Genomic DNA, 18,519 nt, shown 5'->3' on the forward strand with positions numbered 1-18,519 from the left:
AGGCTGGCCTCGAACTCCTGATCTCAAGTGATCCACCTGCCTTGGCCTCCCAAAGTACTGGGATTACAGGCATGAGCCACCTCGCCTGGTCTGTTCATCCTTTTTAGTGTAGTTTTTAGCACATGAAGAGGACACAGGAGGTGTTTACAGAGTGACTCTTTGTATGTCCCTATAGGTTTTCTTTCTCCCAGGTCTGTGTCCTCCTGTCGGGTTCTGTGCCTCCATAGGCCTGTCCAGGGTCCCCATAGATGCGTGGGCCTGTGCATGTTTGTGACCGGGCGAGTGCAATCATTCTCTGAGTGTGTGTCCCCTGTGTGTGTAGCTGTGCATGGGTGTGACCTTCAGCAGCCACCCCCAGCTAACCTGGCTGATGCCCACCAGGACCCTCCCCCCGGCACCGCCTGGAGCCCATGGACACCATCTTTGTCAAGAATGTGAAGGAAGACGGCCCTGCCCATAGGGCGGGGCTTCGCACAGGTGAGCTGGCCCAGTTACCTGGGTTCTACTTTCTACCTTCTGGCTAGGATTTGATTCTCGGATCCAGGTGTTGGGGAGGCTCCTGTCCCCACAGTGTTAGCCATGCCTGGTACAGGGGTTCTCAGATGGGGCCTTTGATGCCCCTTGGTCATCACTCCTGCTCTACTTGTCCCCAGGAGACCGGCTGGTAAAGGTGAATGGGGAAAGCGTCATTGGGAAGACCTACTCTCAGGTCATAGCTCTGATCCAGAATAGGTGAGTGCCCCTGACCCCTCGTCCCATATTATCTCCCCTCCCCTTTGCCCTGGGGATGCCCTGGAGACCAGGATCCCTTCCTCCTGGACCATGTTCCTTGGCCCAGCCTGACGTTCTGCCTGTCTCTGTAGTGATGACACTCTGGAGCTGTCTATCATGCCCAAGGACGAGGACATCCTCCAGCTGGTGAGTCCGGCCCCTGTGGCCTGAGAGGAGACCCCTGAGCCCTGGGGCAGCACCGGCTCCCCTGGGAGGCAGAGAAGGAAGTGTTTGGAGGGCACAGGCCGACATTGCCCAATTGGGGATGCCAGGCCCCTCCCTGGGCTGGGGCTGGTTGTTGCTTCATTTGGAGCTGCTCTGTGCTGGGGGAGCTGGAGACCTGGCCTTGGCAGGCAGGATTCCTGCCAGGGTATCTGGAAGGAGGGTGGCCCAGCAGGCTCTGCCAGCCTGGCACGTTCTTGTCAGCTCCTAGGAGAGATGCCTGTTCCCTGCACCCCCTCCCTGCCTGGCCCTGAGTGAGGGTGTCTCTGGTGGGTGTGTCCACACAGGCACCGAGCACACATCGAACATTGCCCAGCACATCCCACCCCACCGTCATGTGCACCACACAGTACCCGAGCAGCACACACAGGTGCACAGCCACACGGCACAGCCCCACAGTCCCACCCGCTATATAGCATGAAGCCCACCACAACACACACACAGCACCAGGCACGCGCCACAATACAGACAACCACACGAGCACCCACTGCCACAGTTCACCTCACACAGCGAAGTGCACCACAACACACACCCACAAACATTAAAACACAACACACTCACCAGCCCCTTGGCTCCCTGCAGTACAAACAGCATAGTACCTCGCACACTCGGACCTCCATAACTACACACCCATGCCGCCCTATCACAACATGTATGCCCACAAACACCACGGCATCCTGCCCATCTCAGCACATGCGCCCACCCGTGTCACAGGACTCCAGATTTATACATTCGACACCTCAGCATACCTAGAAGACAGCATCCAGCCCACCACACAGAGAGCGTGGCCCAGACACTGCACGAAGCAGGCCCTGCACTCCCAAGTGTACCCTTCCACACACACACACACACACACACACTCACACACACACTCACACACTGCCTCTTTGTGCCTGGAGCCCGGCGGTCCGCTCTGCCCGGTGCCCACCTCCCTGGTCTCATGGGTCCCAGCCAGATGGCGGCTTACTTGCCCCTGAGGTCACTGTCCCCGGGGAGGCCCTGGGAGCTGCTGTGCTGGCTTCTGCCTTGGACGCACTCTCATAATCACTGTAATCACAGTGCCATGGCTGGCAGAATGCCCCTCTGGAAACCTCCACCCCTGACCTCGATTGTCCCCTTGCTCTTCCTGGGGAGAGGGAGGAAGGAGGGGGGGCTCTGAGATGGACTGCTCACCCCAAGTCTCAAGGCCCTGCCTGTACAGCTCCCCCAGGCTGAGGCGAGGCCAGCTATGGGGGAGTGACAGGGCGGGACCCTAGGATGTCCCCCACTCTCTCCAGCTGGCAGGGGCAAGGAGTGGAAAGGGCAGTAGCCTCAAGCTCTGCTGCCCAGGCTGGGGTGGGCTGGCAGCGCCAGATGTCAGCATCTGGGGGCCTCCACTGGCCCCCACATCTCCGCCAGCCAGAGGGTGGGGCCCAGGCATTCCTGTGGTTGGAAGCCAAGGCTGGAGGCCAATCGGGCCTCGGCAGCTGCTGACGCCACCACCGACGCGGCAAGGCCCCTCCACACCCATCCTCTCCTCCCTCCTCCTCCCGCCAGCCAGCCGAGAGAGAGCCGGGTGGGGGTGAGGGGGAGCCGCAGGGAGGGCAGACGGAGGGGGACCGGAGGCCCTGGCCAGGGCGACACAGTGGTCAGTAGGGGGGTTAGCTGGAGCTGGGGGGCAGGCGGAGGTGGGCTGGGATGCTGCCGCCGCCGTGATGATGCCGGGAGCCTGGGGAGACGGCGGGATGGCAGGAGGGAGAGGTATGTGTGTGCCGGCCCCTGTGCCAGCTGGAGGGGGCTGAGTGTGTGGGGGTGTGGTTTAGCTTGTCCTCATCACATGATGTTTGTGCCTGGGACTGGAGGTGTAGTTATTTGTGTGTGTTTCATTGTGTTTTACTGTGTGTGTGTGTGTGTCTCTGGGTGTGTATCTTCCGGTGTCTCCTCGTAGTGTGGTGTGTATGTGTGTTTGGTTTCACCCTCCCACCCTTTGGTTCTTCGCCTTGAGTTAGGCTCCTGGGCAGCTCAGCAGGGGCCAGGCTGGGCCCAGGCCACAAGGCTGCTGTCCCTGGGAGCTGACTCCTTTTTTGGCTGGGCCTGGGCGCTGGCCCTGTCACTCCTTAGCAATGCGGCGTCAGCCTCAGTTCCCAGTGCCAAATTCCAGGCCCAGGGGTGGCAGAAGGTGGCTCAAGTCCCCTCCTTCAAGCCTGGCAGGAGATGGGCAAACTCCTCCTCACCCCTGTGGCTCAGGAGCCAGCTCCCCATTCCCGGGGATGGAGGGACAGCTGGGCTCTGCCAGCCTCTGCCCCACCCGGACACACCCCTAGCCGGCTTTCTTCTCTCATCTGCCACCTTGACTGGTCTCGGCGGGGTTTCCCGGCTCCACCCGAGGAGCTTTGGGCATTGGTGGACATAAGGGGGCAGGCAGGCAGTGGAGGCCAAGACTGGGGGAGGACCCCAGGAAACAGATGCTGGAATGTTTGTGGCTAGGGCAGTCCTTGTCATAGTCTTAGCGAAATCCCACTTTTGCTGGAGTTTGCCTTGTCTCAAAGGCTTCTTGCTTCTTCTTTGTTCTCTCCCTGGACATGCCCTTCCACCTCCAACCACTTGTGCTGCCCCCTCGTTCCCCCCACCGCTTGGTCCTCTCCCTTCATTCCCCTCCTGGGCTCTTTGACCTCCTCGGGCCGCCATTCCCCTACCCCGTGGGACTTGTCTGGCCCTGCTTACCTGTCTCTGTGTCTCCGGCCAGGCCTACTCCCAGGATGCCTACCTGAAAGGGAACGAGCCGTATTCTGGAGAGGCCCGCAGCATCCCAGAGCCACCCCCGATCTGCTACCCCCGCAAGATCTACGCCCCTCCCACCCGGGCCTCCACCAGGGCCACTATGGTGCCTGAACCCACCTCAGCACTGCCCAGTGACCCCCGGAGTCTTGCTGCCTGGAGTGACCCGGGGCTCCGCGTGCCACCTGCTGCCCGTGCCCACCTGGACAACTCTTCCTTGGGGATGAGCCAGCCCCGCCCCAGCCCTGGCGCCTTCCCCCACCTCGCCTCGGAGCCCCGGACGCCCCGTGCCTTCCCGGAGCCTGGCAGCCGGGTGCCCCCCAGTAGACTGGAGTGCCAGCAGGCCTTGTCACACTGGCTGTCAAACCAGGTACCCCGCAGGGCGGGGGAGCGACAGTGCCCAGCCATGGCCCCCCGGGCCCGCAGCGCCTCCCAGGACCGGTTGGAGGAGGTGGCTGCCCCCCGCCCGTGGCCCTGCTCCACCTCCCAGGATGCTTTGAGCCAGCTGGGCCAGGAGGGCTGGCACCGAGCTCGCTCAGATGACTACTTGAGCCGGGCCACCCGTTCTGCCGAGGCACTGGGGCCAGGGGCACTGGTGTCACCCCGCTTTGAGCGGTGTGGCTGGGCTTCCCAGCGTTCGTCTGCCCGCACCCCCGCCTGCCCAACTCGGGACCTGCCAGGGCCCCAGGCCCCGCCCCCGTCTGGCCTGCAGGGCCTGGATGACCTCGGGTACATCGGCTACCGGAGCTACAGCCCATCATTCCAGCGCCGGACCGGCCTCCTGCACGCACTCTCCTTCCGGGACTCACCCTTTGGGGGGCTGCCTACCTTCAACCTGGCCCAGTCCCCTGCGCTGTTCCCACCAGAGGCCTCCGAGCCACCCAGGGTTGTACGGCCGGAACCCAGCACCCGGGCCCTGGAGCCTCCTGCGGAGGATCGCCGCGATGAGGTCGTCCTGAGGCAGAAGCCCCCGACGGGCCGCAAGGTTCAGCTGACCCCTGCAAGACAGATGAACCTTGGATTTGGTGATGAGTCCCCAGAGCCAGAGGCCAGTGGGCGAGGGGAACGCCTGGGCAGGAAGGTGGTCCCTTTGGCCACCACCGAAGACTCTCTGGCTTCCATCCCCTTTATTGGTGAGTGATGGTACATGTGGCTGTCCTGGAGGACTTAGCTGTCGGCTGTCTGTGTCCTGCTGTACCCCATCTGCCTGTCTACCATGGGCAGAACTCGGCTGGGTGCTGGTGGGATCATCTTGTTTCTCTGTCAGTTCATTCATCTGTTCATCCATCCATCCATCTATTCTTCCATCTTTCCTTCTGTTCTCTGTCATCGTTTCTTCCATCCTACCTCTCATTCATTTATCCTTCCAGCATCTTTCCATACACTCTTTCTTTTCTCCTACTCCCCATCCATCCATCCATCCATCATCTGTTCTTCCTTCCTTCTTTCCTTCCTCTCTCCTTCCTTTGTTCATTGATTTGTTCCATCCATTCATCCATCTATCCATCCATCTATTCTTCCTTCTTTCCTTCCTCTCTCCCTCCTTCTTTTGTTCATTCATTTGTTCCATCCTTTCTTCCAGCCATTCATCCATCTTTCTTTCCTTTGACTCTTCCTTCCATTCTCCCATTCTTCCTTCCATCTTCGCTTTGTATCTTTCCCTCTTTGTCCCTTCCATCCACCCTCCATCCCTCCATCCACTCAACAGATATTTGTGTCAGGCCCTGTGCATGGCTCCATGCTCTCCCGGACTGGATGGTCCAGCAGAGGGTGGTGGACATGCAGGGACAATCCATTGGGATGGGCATGTCGTAGGACAGGGAGCTTGAGGAGAAGGGCTCAGAGAAGGGCTATGGTGAGAATCTTGGAGAAAGGACATTTGGGCTAAGACTTGAAAGATGAGAAGGAGTTTACCAGGGGAAGAATATTCAAGGAGAGGGAATAGAATATGCAAAGACCCTGAAGTGAGAGAGGCAGGACCCCCTTCCGGGTTGTGAGGACCCTTTCAGGCCCAAGGGTCTCATTAGTCACTGGGGTTGGCTTTTGAGAGCAGAGGGAACCCTCTAAGGCTTGCCTTACCTTCGACTGGATGCAGGAGAGGGAGAGGCAAGAGAGTAGAGCGGCTGGGTGATGCCCAGGTTTCTGGCCGGGCTTGGAGGTGGTGCCTCACCGCCATGTTGGGAGTGAGAAAGGGAGAAAGTTCAGGACTGTTGAATATGAGGTGTCCAGGAGGGAGCAGGATAGATGGGGCTGGGGAGAAAGAGCAAGATGCAGGGTAATGGAGAGGGATGGTGGTAGATGGGAGGTGAGCTCACCCTACCAGACAGTGAAAGGGAGGAGGCCTGGGGCAGGGGGAAGACACAGCCCTGGCTCCCCCAGCCAGCCTTCAGTGGAGCAGAGACAAAGCCCCTTCTGTTAGTAAGGAAGGCTCTAGGCTGTGGCCGGGAGAGGCAGTCTCTTCTTCCAGAGCGCACTCTGTCTGAGGGGGAGATGTCATCTCTGCCCTTGAGGAGCCCCATCTGATGGGGGAGATTTTGCCCTTAGGAAGCTCTCAGTCTGAGGGGGAAGACACTGCCCCTGCCCTCAGGAGGCTCTTGGTCTGAGAGGGGAGACATAATTCATTCTCTCTGAGTGCCCTCAGTCTGATGGGGCAGACACCATCCCTGCCCTCAGGAGGCTCCCAGTCTGATGGGGGAATATTGGCTCTGTCCTCAGGAGCCTGGTCTAAGGAGGGTGGCTCAGCCCCACTCCTGAGGGGAAGGATTCCATGGCCACAGTCTGGACAGTGGGCCAGTCATGCTTGACAGTGGGCATGTTGCCAGCAAGACCCTTTGGGATGTGTCTGAGCCTGGAGGCGAGTGGCATGGGGGCTGGCAAGGCTAGGGTAGAGGCAGGCAGGCTCCGCTCTCTGCCGCCTTCACACCTTTCTCCTTCCACGCGCATAGATGAGCCCACCAGCCCCAGCATTGACCTCCAAGCCAAGCACGTCCCTGCCTCTGCTGTGGTCTCCAGTGCCATGAACTCAGCCCCTGTCCTGGGCACCAGCCCATCTTCCCCAACCTTCACCTTCACCCTCGGACGCCATTACTCGCAGGACTGCAGTGAGCGCTCCCCACACCCCCAGCCCCACCATCTCCCGTGCTGCCCAGTCCCAGGGGTCTCTGTTGGGCCTGCTGCTTGATGTCTGGCCTCTTCCTCTGGTTTCCGCTTCTCCTGGGGCCCCTTGGGAGAGTCACCTCCTGCCCCTGCCCAGAAGGGAAGGCTCTGGGAAGCCCCTGACCTGCTGCCCCGCTGACCCTGAGGCCCGATGTGGGCGGCTTTGCAGGCAGCATCAAGGCTGGCCGCCGCTCCTCCTACCTGCTGGCCATCACCACGGAGCGCTCCAAGTCCTGCGATGATGGACTCAACACCTTCCGCGACGAGGGCCGGGTTCTGCGGTGAGGCCCTGTCTGGACATGGGGTGGGGTGGCCACAGCCACCCTGGCCAGCTGCTCTGGGGCAGGGCTCTTGGCCCTGGGGTCCTCTATGCATGGAACAGTGGGCCTCCCCTGCTGGAAGGCCTCTGAGCCTTGGGGTTTGGTGGGTGATGAGATAGTGAGGGCCCAGCTTTGCTGCCCACATCCCTCACCCTCGACCCTCGCTTTCCAGGCGCCTGCCAAACCGCATACCCAGCCTGCGGATGCTCCGGAGCTTCTTCACCGACGGGGTGAGCTGCAAGTGTGTGGGCGTGCGCACACAGGAGTGAGGGTGTCGGGAGAGAGGGTGTCAGGGAGGTGGGGCCACAGCCTCGGCATGGGGGTTCCTGCTCCAGCTCCTGCCTTCCCCCTCCTCCCTGCACCCCTCACCCTCGTGTCCACTGCGGGACCTGCCCTCTGCTGTGGGCCCCGACATCCCTGAATGACACAGTGCAGCCCCACTCAGAGACCCCCGTCTGGACTGCCTCTTTCCAGACCCATCCCCCATAGCCACATGACTCACTTCTCCACTGTCTTCGAGGCTTTTTAGGTCTTCCCTGAAATTCCAGCCTCCGCTCCTGACATTTCACGCCTCCCTTCGCTACTCTATGTTTTCCTCCTCAGCACACCTCATGCACAATTGGTGTTTCCCTTCCTCCCTGCCTGACTCCCCAGCTAGAATAGAAGCTCCCCAAGCTTATATTTGGGGCTTCATTTGTTTCCTTCACTACCCTTGTCAGTATTTGCATCGTGTCTTGTCTTCATGGGATGGGGTCGGGGTGGACACTGGAAAGGTGTGGCTGGGACACAGGGTTGAGATTGGTGGACAGGTGGAGTTCCCAACCTCAGGACCTGGGGAGGCAGGATCAGGCCTGTGATAGCCCTGGCTGTTTGTTTGTTTGTTTTGAGACAGAATCTCACTCTATTGCCCAGGCTGGAGTGCAGTGGCATGATCTTGGCTCACTGCAACCTCCACCTCCTGGGTTCAAGCTATTCTCCTGCTTCAGTCTTCCGAGCAGCTGGGATTATAGGCGTGTGCCACCACGCCCAGGTAATTTTTGTATTTTTAGTAGAGTCTGGGTTTCACCGTGTTGGCCAGACTGGTCTCGAACTCCTGACCTCAGGTGATCCACCCACCTCAGCCTCCCAAAGTGCTGGGATTACAGGCATGAGCCACCGCACCTGGCCTCAAGTGATCTTGCTTCAGCCTCCCAAAATGCTGGGATTACAGGCATGAGCCATCACACCTGGACATATTGGTGTTTTTAAAATCATATATATATTTTTCATGCATGATTTTTCTTTTTTTTTTTTTTTTTTGAGATGGAGTCTCACTCTATTGCCCAGGCTGGAGTGCAGTGGCACGATCTCAGCTTACTGCAACCTCTGCCTCCTGGGTTCAACCGATTCTCGTGCCTCAGCCTCCCGAGTAGCTGGGATTACAGGCATGCGCCATCACACCTGGCTAATTTTTGTGTTTTTAGTAGAGATGGGGTTTCACCATGTTGGCAAGGCTGATCTTGAACTCCTGACCTCAAGTGATCCACCTGTCTCAGCCTCCCAAAGTGCTGGGATTACAGGCATGAGCCACCGTGCCCGTCCCACCTTTCCCTGGCTGTTTTTGATTATAGATGGACTGGAAAAGCCATCTTGATGTCAAGCGCTCTGTCTCACTGGTTGGTTGAACACCCCGGTGATGTTGGCACCTAGCTTATTTCTTATCACTTCTGCTTACTTAACTCTTCCTTGACTTGCGCCCTCTGGCTGGAGTCCTGTTGACACTGTCACTTCCTCTGTTTAACTCCTCGTGGACATGACTACCTGCTCCACTCACTCAGCCTTTGTTGATGTTCCCACTTCCCCTGTTTATTTAACTCCTCGTTGACACGATCACTTCCTCCATTTCCTTAATTCTTCTAAGTCTATAAAGTTACGGGAGGCTTCGAATTGGCTCCTCTAGCGTGGTGAGGCGTGTGGTCTGCTGACAGGTCATAGCCTTTCCTCCTTTCTGGCTTTTCCTTTACGTATGTCTCATGACCTCAACACAAGTGGTCCAGAGAGGACAAGCAATGCCCATGAGGTCGCACAGCACATCGGGGTGTAGCACAGGCGTATATCAGGCCTGTGTGGCCACAAGTGGTCCATGGGGTTCCTGAGATGCTGGCATTGTGGGAACCACCCTGAATTGTCCTTTGTTGTCTCCCTGCAGTCCTTGGATAGCTGGGGCACCTCTGAAGATGCTGACGCTCCTTCTAAGCGACACTCAACCTCTGACCTCTCAGATGCGACCTTCAGCGATATCAGGAGAGAAGGCTGGTTGTATTATAAGCAGATTCTCACCAAGAAGGGGAAGGTAAGATGGGTGGAGGAATGAGGTGGAAGCTGGCTCCAGCAGAACCCTCCAGCTTCTCCTAGGCCTACCCTGACAGCCTCTGGAGCCAGAGAGAGCCAGTGTAGGTTGTTGCATGAAGGATGGAGGTTAGATGCTAGGAAGAACTTCCTGGCAGGGGGATTTAAAGAACTTACGTAAAAGAAGTTAACAAGAGAGGTGGATTTTGCTGTGGGATAGATCTGATCAAGTCGGGCTTGAAATTCTGGCAAAACCATCCCACAGTGGCCCTGGCTTGACAGGCCATCCTGAAGATGGCCGCTGGGGCTCATGGAAAACAAGGAGCAAGGCCAGAGTGATTTCCGTAGGAGAGCTAAGGCCCAAGAAGAAGGCAGGCAAGTCAGCAAAGGGCTTAGTGTTTATCCTAAGGGCAACCAAAATCTCTCAGGGGCTCTTGCCAAGGGAGTTACAGCTTTAAAATATCCATCTGGCTCCCTGGGAGTGAGTTAGGGAGGGGCCACGCTGGAGGCAAGAAGACCAGTGAGGAGCCATCGTGGAGATCCAGGTGAGAGGTGAAGGGGGCTTCAGGGGGTAGTTGGGGAGGGTCTGGGAGGGAACCAGCAGGACCCTGAGAGGAGAAGGGCAGGGCCCCTGGATCCATGGGATATAAATCCTGGCCCCAGGCTGCACTGTGGGCTGGAGAAGTGGGAGGAGAGACCACGGCCTTCCCTCCTGGCGATTAGGATGAACCGGGGTTTGACTCTTGACTGCATCACCCATTGCTCTGAGAGCCTGGGTGACTCACCTGGCCGTGACTCAGTGTCCTCGTCTGTAAATGGAGCTAACAGTAATCCCTAGCTCATAAGCCTATTGCTAAGGATTAAATGAGATGATCTAAGTAAAGGGTTTACCCAGTGCCCAGCACTTGGAGCGCTGTACTTCTGCTTACTGCTATTTGTTTTCTTTTTTTGAGACGGAGTCTCACTCTGTTGCCCAGGCTGGAGTGCAGTGGCGCAATCTCGGCTCACTACAACCTCCACCTCCTGGGTTCAAGCAATTCTCCAGCCTCAGCCTCCTGGGTAGCTGGGACTACAGGCACTCACCACCAAACCTGGCTAATTTTTTTTTTGTATTTTTTTAGTAGAGATGGAGTTTCACCATGTTGGTCAGGCTGGTCTCGAACTCCTGACCTCAAATGATCTGTCTGCCTTGGCCTCCCAAAGTGTTGGGATTACAGGTGTGAGCCACCATGCCCAGCCCGCTTACTGCTATTTGAATTTTCTACCCTGCCTTCTGGGGTCTTGGGGGTCCCTGGAAAGAACATAAGCTTTGAAGCAGACAGACTTTGAGTTCCTATCTGGCCACATATCAAGCATATGGCTTTGGGCACCCCACTTACCTTCCCTGAGCCTCACTTTCTGATCTGTACGATGGGAACAATGTTATCCTACCCCAAAGGCTGCTGTGGATTAAGTGAGGGTGAAGTCGAGGCAGGACTGGCTCTCCTCTGTGGAGAATGACTAAGGCCTCACTGCTTGGGAGCCTCTGTGGAGGTTCTGGGGAGTTAGTGGTGAGGAAGCCAGGGCAGCCCTGCCCTCCTGGGGCTCCTGTCGCTCCTGTCGAGCAGAGAGAATGCATGTGGCGTCATGGTTCCAAGTGCACAGACTGCCATGACGCCGGGGTGCAGGGGCGGGTGGGCGTGGGTAGGGAGGTATCCAGAGGCTGAGACACGAAAGGGGTGAGAAGCCACAAAACTGGGAGACAGTGGAGGGGCCTGACAGGGAAGATGTCTCCTTAGAGGGTCTTGGGGAGAGGTGGAGAGAGGTGTGCTAGGAGCCAGGGCAAGAGGTGGAAGATGAGCCGGGGAATTGGGCACCTGCCCAGAGTGTGGGGCCTTGATACCTAGGAAGAGCCTGTCCAGGGTTTTATTGTTTTGTTTTATTTTATTTTATTTGGTGGTGTTATGTTATGTTATGTTATGTTATGTTATGTTATGTTATGTTATGTTGTGTTATGTTATCTATTTTTGAGACGGAGTTTCACTCTGTTGCCCAGGCTGGAGTGCAGTGGTGCAATCTTGGCTCACTGCAACCTCCACCCCCCGGGTTCAAGCAATTCTCGAGCCTCAGCCTCCTGAGTAGTTAGGACTACAGGAGCCTGCTACCATGCCCGGCTAATTTTTGTAGTTTTAGTAGAGACTGGGTTTCACTGTGTTGGCCAGGCTGGTCTCGAACTCCTGACCTCAAGTGATCTGCCTGCCTCGGCCTCCCAAAGTGCTGGGGTTACAGGTGTAAGCCACCGTGCCCGGCTCTGTCCAGGGTTTTAAATGTGGCCTGGGGATGGCAAGAGACTGGGGTTATGTCTGTGACAGGAGGAGCCAATCCCATTGCCATTGTTCAGGTGAGTGAGGCTGGGGGCCCTGACCCAAGGCGGTGGTGAGGGGCCGGGTGGAGCAGACACTTTAGAGAGAGATTCCAGGGGAAGGAGGGCCAGGGCTTGCCAGCTGCTAGGAGGTACGGAAGGAGGAGGAGGCGATAAGGTTCCTGGATTCCTGGCTTGGGCTGAGGGAGGGTGGTGGGTGGTGGGACCCTCCCTGGGCCATGGCACACCAGAGAAGCAGGTTTGGGGAGAGGAAGCCAAGGGGCTCCACTGGGGCTATGTGAGTCTGAAGGCCCTGGGACAGACCCCAGTGGAGGTGTCCTGGGGACAGAGGCTCTGAGGGCGTGGCACTAGAGGGAGGCCCACCTGGGGACGGCCTTTGTCTGTCAGCACCGAGGAGTTACCTGTGCCTCTGTGCAGGGGCTTGAAGGAAGAAGGCAAGAGACCTGGCTGAGCCTTGAGAGAAGTGGGGGGGCCAGGGAGGCTGACGGAGACCAAAAAGAGCCAGCAAGTTGGCAGCGACCCGTGGGGTGGGAGCCATGAGGCAGGGAGGAACCAGCCATGTGCACTGTGTGAGGAGAGCCACATGTGGGCCAGCCCTTCCAGTCTAACGTGTGAGCCACATGAAGGGTCCTTGTGAGGGTGGCTGGCTCCCCCTGCCTGGGAGCCTGACCCTCAGCTCCTGGGGGCCCTGAGCCCAGTTCAGGGACAGGAGCTGTACCCTTCCTGCTCACTGGCCAGTTCTGGAGGACCAGGCCTCCACTCCCTTGCTGGCCAAAACCCGATGTCACTTGTTCCCTTGGTGCCGTGGCCTGGACGTTAGAGGAGAGTCTTCAAGTCAGCCTCAGGTCCTTGGTCCACCCAGGCTGTGGGCACCCTCTCCGAGCTCCCTCTCAGCCCTAGCCTCTTTCAGAGACATGGACTGTCAGGCAGAGGAGGGAAAGAGACAGTGACTTGTCCCCGCAGCCTCAGCCCCAGCATGGGAGCTGCATGCAGCCTTGGTGACCAACTCCCTCACTCACTTACCAGCCGGAGACACTGAGGCCTGGGAGTGCGGTTGATTTGTCCTAGGTCATCCCGCTGGTTTAGTCTCAGAGAGGTGCCCTTGTCACCACCTCACTGTCACATTAAAATTCTCCCTAGAGGGCTCTGCTGTCTGCTACTCTGAATGTCCCTGTCCCTGTCCAGCAGTTCTGTGATGAGCGGGGCTCATAGCTCAGGATCCACACGATGGGAGGCCAGATGTGTGCTGTGTCCATCTGCCAGCCACGGGGTCTCTGTCTGGTTTGTTCAGAGAGCTGAGGCCTGTGCTGGATGTAGAGCCACCAGCCAGCAGAGAGGAGCTCTTGGTCTGATGGGAGATGGAGCTCCTGCCCTCAGGGTGCTCCAAGGATCATTAATTCATTTATTCAGCAAATACTGATGAGCCCTTGCATGCAGCTGTAGGCCCTGGGATATGGAAATGAGAGGATGGACAAGCTCCCTGTCCCCAGGACAGCCTGAGGCTGCAGTAAATTCTTGGAAAGGATCAAGCTCATCAGAAGCGGGAGCTGCATTGAGGGAAACATATGGTCAGAGAAGGCCTCACCGAGGAGGTGACGTTGGTAATGCTGGAGCTCAGATCTGAAGGGGAAGAAGGAAGCAGCCACATACAGAAGTGAGGGAGGGGGGCTTAGGCAGAAGGAAAAGCAAGCGAGAGGCCCTGAGAAAGGAAAGGCTTGGCTCGCTCACCTGCAAGGGCCCCCTGGCTTGACGTAGTGATAAAGGTGTGAAGATCAATTTGGAGAGAGGCAGGGACCGACCACAGGAGACCTTAGATTTGATTCTGAGGGCGATGAGATCTCTGGAGAAGATGCTAAACAGGGGAGAGATGTGATCTCCTTTTCATTCTAACATGATCACTGCAGCTGCTGCTGGAGAATGGTTGCAAGAGCGAGAGTAGAGACTGGGAAGGTCTGTGCGTCCTCCAAGCAAGAGGCGTTGATGGCGTGGACCGGGTGGTGGCAGGAAAGACAGAAACGGGATATTTTGGAGGCAGAACAGTTGTGACTTCCTGATGGATGGGATGTCAAGGGCAAGGAAAAGGGAGGAGTCAAGGGCAGCTCCCAGGTTTCTGGGCAACTGGATGGATTGACTGGGCTGGAAAAGATGGGGGTAGAGGGTGGAGAAGAGGTTTGATGGTAAGCAATCACGTGGCCTGGCAAGTATTGTGCAAAGTGCCCATGGGACCTGCAAACGAAGACCCTGAGCAGGGTGGGGGTCCCGGGCTGTGGCTGGGGGAGACGCTGGGCTCGGGAATGGCCATCAGCAGATGGACCTGGTTTAAAGGCACGTCCCGGCACAGATGACATCCTTGAGGGAGGTGTGCAGGGAGAGGAGAGGAGAGTCAGGACAAAGTTCTGGAGCTCCGCCTCCTTTAGGGCGTGGTCTGTTACCCTCAGCTCTGCTGACCTTTTGGGCCAGATAATTCCTTGTTGGGGGAGGGAGGCTGCCCTGTGCATTGTGCAATGTTTAGCAGCATCCCTCAGATGCCATAGCACACCCTCCAGCTCCCTCCACACAAATGTCCCGTGGGGACGGGTCTCCTGGCTAACTACAGGTGTAGAGGGTGGGGGAGGGGAAGTAGAGAAGCCTAGGAAGGAGCCAGTGAGATTAGGAAGAAAGCCGGGAATGTGGGGTCTTAGGTGCCAAGATAGGGTCTGGAGAGGGAAGGAGGGACTGGCTGTGTCAGATGCCGCCGAGGGGTTAAGGCAAGTTGGGGAGAAGCAGCCACTGGCTTTGGCCACATGGCGGTTCTGTGTGTCCCTGAGAGGAGCTTCTGGGCAAGTGGAGTCTTGGGTGGGAGGCAGGAAAGTGGGGAGAACAACCCTCTAAGAGTGCGGACAGCTTCTGAGCAGGTTTGCTGGGATGAGGGGCAGCCTGGGGAGGGGCGTGGGCTGGGAATGGCTTCCCGAGGATTTCATGTACGGAGGGCCATGCTGGGTGTCTGAGCGTTGCCACCACTCGGTGAGTGTTGATGCTGGTGTTTAAAGGGGGAGAGGGTTGGGGTCTGCTGGGGGGCTTTAGGGTGATGGGTAGGGGTGTCTAGGCAGGCGAGGGGCTGAGAAAGCATTGGTGGGCTGCGGGCAGGAGGCTGCCCAGGTCTAGCCGGGTGGAGCAGGGGGCTCCTGGTTAGGCAGCGTGGGGTCCATCCCCCGGCTGTTCTCTGTCTGCTACTCTGAGAGCAGTGGGCAGGACTGGCCTCTCACCACTCCTGTCTCCCCCAACCCCGTGTCTCCCTGCAGAAAGCGGGCAGCGGCCTGCGCCAGTGGAAGCGGGTGTACGCCGCGCTGCGGGCGCGCTCGCTCTCGCTGAGCAAGGAGCGGCGGGAGCCCGGGCCGGCGGCGGCGGGGGCTGCGGCGGCCGGCGCAGGTGAGGACGAGGCGGCGCCCGTCTGCATCGGCTCCTGCCTCGTGGACATCTCCTACAGCGAGACCAAGAGGAGGCACGTGTTCCGGCTGACCACCGCTGACTTCTGTGAATATCTCTTTCAGGCTGAGGACCGGGATGACATGCTGGGCTGGATCAGAGCGATCCGGGAGAACAGCAGGGCCGAGGGCGAGGTGAGGGCCCGGCCAGCCCGGCGGCCACAGAGGGCGGGCGGGGTGGCCTCTCACAGGCTGTGGACCTGGGATGCCTGCTCTGAGCCTCACTTCCCTCTGCTAGAAAGGGGGGCTGACAGTGTACCTCGTGATTGTGTCCCCCTAGGTTTTGGGGTGAGGAGGGTGCACGAGCAGGGCTCACGGAGGACCTGGCGTCCTCGGGTGCAGGGACTGGCAGTCACCATCCTGACCCTAATGATGACAGGGATTATTGTGACTGTGTTAGGATCGCCTTGAGCAGGCTCTGGCGTGGAGTGGTCAACTCCAGGCCAGTCTCAGCTTTTCTTAGGAGATGAGGAAGGCAGGGGCCTCCTATGGAGTGTGTTAGGGCACGAGTGTCCCCGCACCAGAACTGCACTGGGCTGGCCTGTCTGCAGGGGGATGAGCACATTGACCTTGTGAGGAGGCTGAGAGCCTTGGCCTTTGGCCACAAGTGGGTAGGGGTGGAGCCAAGGGCCTCAGCAGGGATTTTGGGAGAGGTTTTTTTTTTTTTTTTTTTGAGACGGAGTCTCGCTCTGTTGCCCAGGCTGGAGTGCAATGGCGCGATCTCGGCTCACTGCAACCTCCGCCTCCCAGGTTCAAGTGATTCTCCTGCCTCAGCCTCCCAAGTAGCTGGGACTATAGGTGCATGCCACCATGCCCGGCTAATTTTTTTTTAGTAGAGACGGGATTTCCCTGTGTTAGCCAGGATGGTCTTGATCTCCTGACCTCGTGATCCTCCCGCCTCAGCCTCCCAAAGCGCTGGGATTACAGGTGTGAGCCACTGTGCCCAGCTGAAGAATTTTTTTAATGGCACCCCTTGCGGTCAGCCGTAGCTACACTCCAGGGGCCTGGGTAGGGATTCCTTCCTGTTTACTTCTTTGGCCAGGAACCTGCACAGAAGTGCCTTGAGACACCCACACAAAGTCATGTGGGCGTCCCGGGCCTGGGGTCTCTGCCAAGAGGGCAGTGGGCCTGGGCCTGCTCTGGCCATGGGAGGGGGCGCTAGTGCATGGCCTCTTGCTGAGGACACATCCTCTCGCTGACCAGGCTCTGCTCTCCCCGGAACAGCTTTCCCCACTGCAGGGAGGAAGGCACCTGGAATTTGGGCCTCCTCCTCTGGGGGCCTGGCTTGGCTGTCCCCAACAAGGCGTAGTCAGGGGGGTCCCAAGTCACCATCACTATGGCAGTAGCAGTCCCTCCTGGGGCACCTCCTCCATGCTTGCTCAGTGTCTGCCAGGACGGTGGCGAGTGCTGCATGATTCTGCACCTGGCCCCGAGCCTTCCCTGTTAGCCCCCTATGTTTACTACCGAGGAGACTGAGGCTCAGAGAGGCTAAGAGGCTTCCCCAAGGCCTCAGCTGTTGAGAGGGTGCTGGGGAGTCCAGGCCTGGTCTTTCTCACTCCAGGGTCTGGGCTGTCCACCTGGCAGGTGGACAAGAGGGGAAGCAGGGCTAGGGATGAGCCCTGGGGTGGGCTGGCTGTGGGCACTGACACGATCCACTCTCTCCTCTCCTGCTTCAGGACCCCGGCTGTGCCAACCAAGCTCTGATCAGCAAGAAGCTTAATGATTATCGCAAAGTGAGGTGAGGCCCAGCCCTCGTGGAGCAGTCTCCTCTGTGGGGGTGGTAGGGGGCTGAAGGCAAAGGATGTCTTCCTGGCCCACCTCCAGGGCTGCCCTCTGCTGGGGGAAGGGGTATCTAGGGTCTCCAGGGTGCAGTTAGGCATGGAGGCCTTGCCTCAGGGTGGAGGGGAGGTCCCGAGGGGCGAGAGGCCAGGGTGGGTGGCCTGTTTGGCCACCCCAAATGAAGACCTCTCCTCTCCCCCTTTTTCCTACACAGCCATAGCTCTGGGCCCAAAGCTGATTCCTCCCCCAAAGGCTCTCGCGGCCTGGGGGGCCTCAAGTCTGAGTTCCTCAAGCAGAGTGTGGCACGTGGCCTCAGGACTCAGGACCTGCCCTCAGGGAGCAAGGGTAGGAAGGTGGCCACTGAGACAGGGTGGTGTGTGGGGGCAGGGGGCATGGGGAGGGGAGGGCATGTGTGTGTGTGTTGGGCTGTGTCTGCTCGTGTGTGCCTGAGTGTGTGCCAGGGTTACTGGTATGTCTGTCTGCGTGTGCATGCCTGTGAGGATCTGGGGACTCTCAGGGTCTCGGGGTGGAAGGGCCTGGAGCCTGATTCCCCTCCCTGACATCCCTGCTGGGTGGTCCTCTAATCTTTGCTGGTGTCTCTGCAGGGATGAGAGGCCCACCCTTTCCAAGAGCAACCTTTCCCATTTCACTCACCTCTGGCTGTTAGAAAGTTCTTACCTGGCTGGGCAAGGTGGCTCACACCTGTAATCTCAGCACTTTGGGAGGCCAAGGCAGGCAGATCACCTGAGGTCAGGAGTTCAAGACCAGCCTGACCAACATGGCGAAACCCCGACTCTACTAAAAATACGAAAGGCCAGGCGCAGTGGCTCACGCCTGTAATCCCAGCACTTTGGGAGGCCGAGGCGGGTGGATCACGAGGTCAGGAGATCGAGACCATCCTGGCTAACACGGTGAAACCTTGTCTCTACTAAAAAATACAAAAAATTAGCCGGGCGTGGTGGCAGGCACCTGTAGTCCCAGCAACTCAGGAGGCTGAGGCAGGAGAATGGCATGAACCCGGGAGGCGGAGCTTGCAGTGAGCCAAGATTGCGCCACTGCACTCTAGCCTGGGTGACAGAGCAAGACTCCATCTCAAAAAAAAATACAATAAAAGTACCCAGGCGTGGTGGTGTGTGCCTATAATCCCAGCTACTTGGGAGGCTGAGACATGAGAATCACTTGAGCCTGGGAGGTGGAGGTTGCAGTGAGCCGAGATCACACCACTGCACTCCAGCCTGGGTGACAGAGCGAGACCCTGTCTCAAAAAAAAAAAGAAAGAAAGTTGTTCCCTTGGGCCAGCAGGCATGGTGGCTGGCACCTATAATCCCAGCATCATTTTGGGAGGCTGAGGCTAGAGGAT

General features: G+C 58.2%; 1 protein-coding gene across 3 annotated transcripts in view; it reads left to right on the forward strand.

The window, feature by feature from the left end:
• Nucleotides 1-18,519, forward strand: part of ARHGAP23 (Rho GTPase activating protein 23) — a 95,901-nt gene that overhangs the window by 45,350 nt on the left and 32,032 nt on the right. For 2 of the 3 annotated variants that reach the window (XM_063628876.1, XM_055258765.2), the window contains 11 exons: nt 382-477; nt 654-732; nt 864-918; nt 3,719-4,883; nt 6,696-6,851; nt 7,076-7,187; nt 7,399-7,456; nt 9,415-9,558; nt 15,198-15,515; nt 17,057-17,118; nt 17,374-17,504. In XM_063628876.1, coding sequence (XP_063484946.1) covers nt 382-477; nt 654-732; nt 864-918; nt 3,719-4,883; nt 6,696-6,851; nt 7,076-7,187; nt 7,399-7,456; nt 9,415-9,558; nt 15,198-15,515; nt 17,057-17,118; nt 17,374-17,504 — 2,376 coding nt within the window. Of the gene's footprint in view, nt 1-381; nt 478-653; nt 733-863; nt 919-2,545; nt 2,734-3,718; nt 4,884-6,695; nt 6,852-7,075; nt 7,188-7,398; nt 7,457-9,414; nt 9,559-15,197; nt 15,516-17,056; nt 17,119-17,373; nt 17,505-18,519 lie in introns of those variants that run through there. The other variant, XM_055258767.2, reaches the window with a different exon arrangement.

Source organism: Symphalangus syndactylus, chromosome 20 (genome assembly GCF_028878055.3).
Source record: "Symphalangus syndactylus isolate Jambi chromosome 20, NHGRI_mSymSyn1-v2.1_pri, whole genome shotgun sequence".
Taxonomy (NCBI): Eukaryota; Metazoa; Chordata; class Mammalia; order Primates; family Hylobatidae; genus Symphalangus; species Symphalangus syndactylus.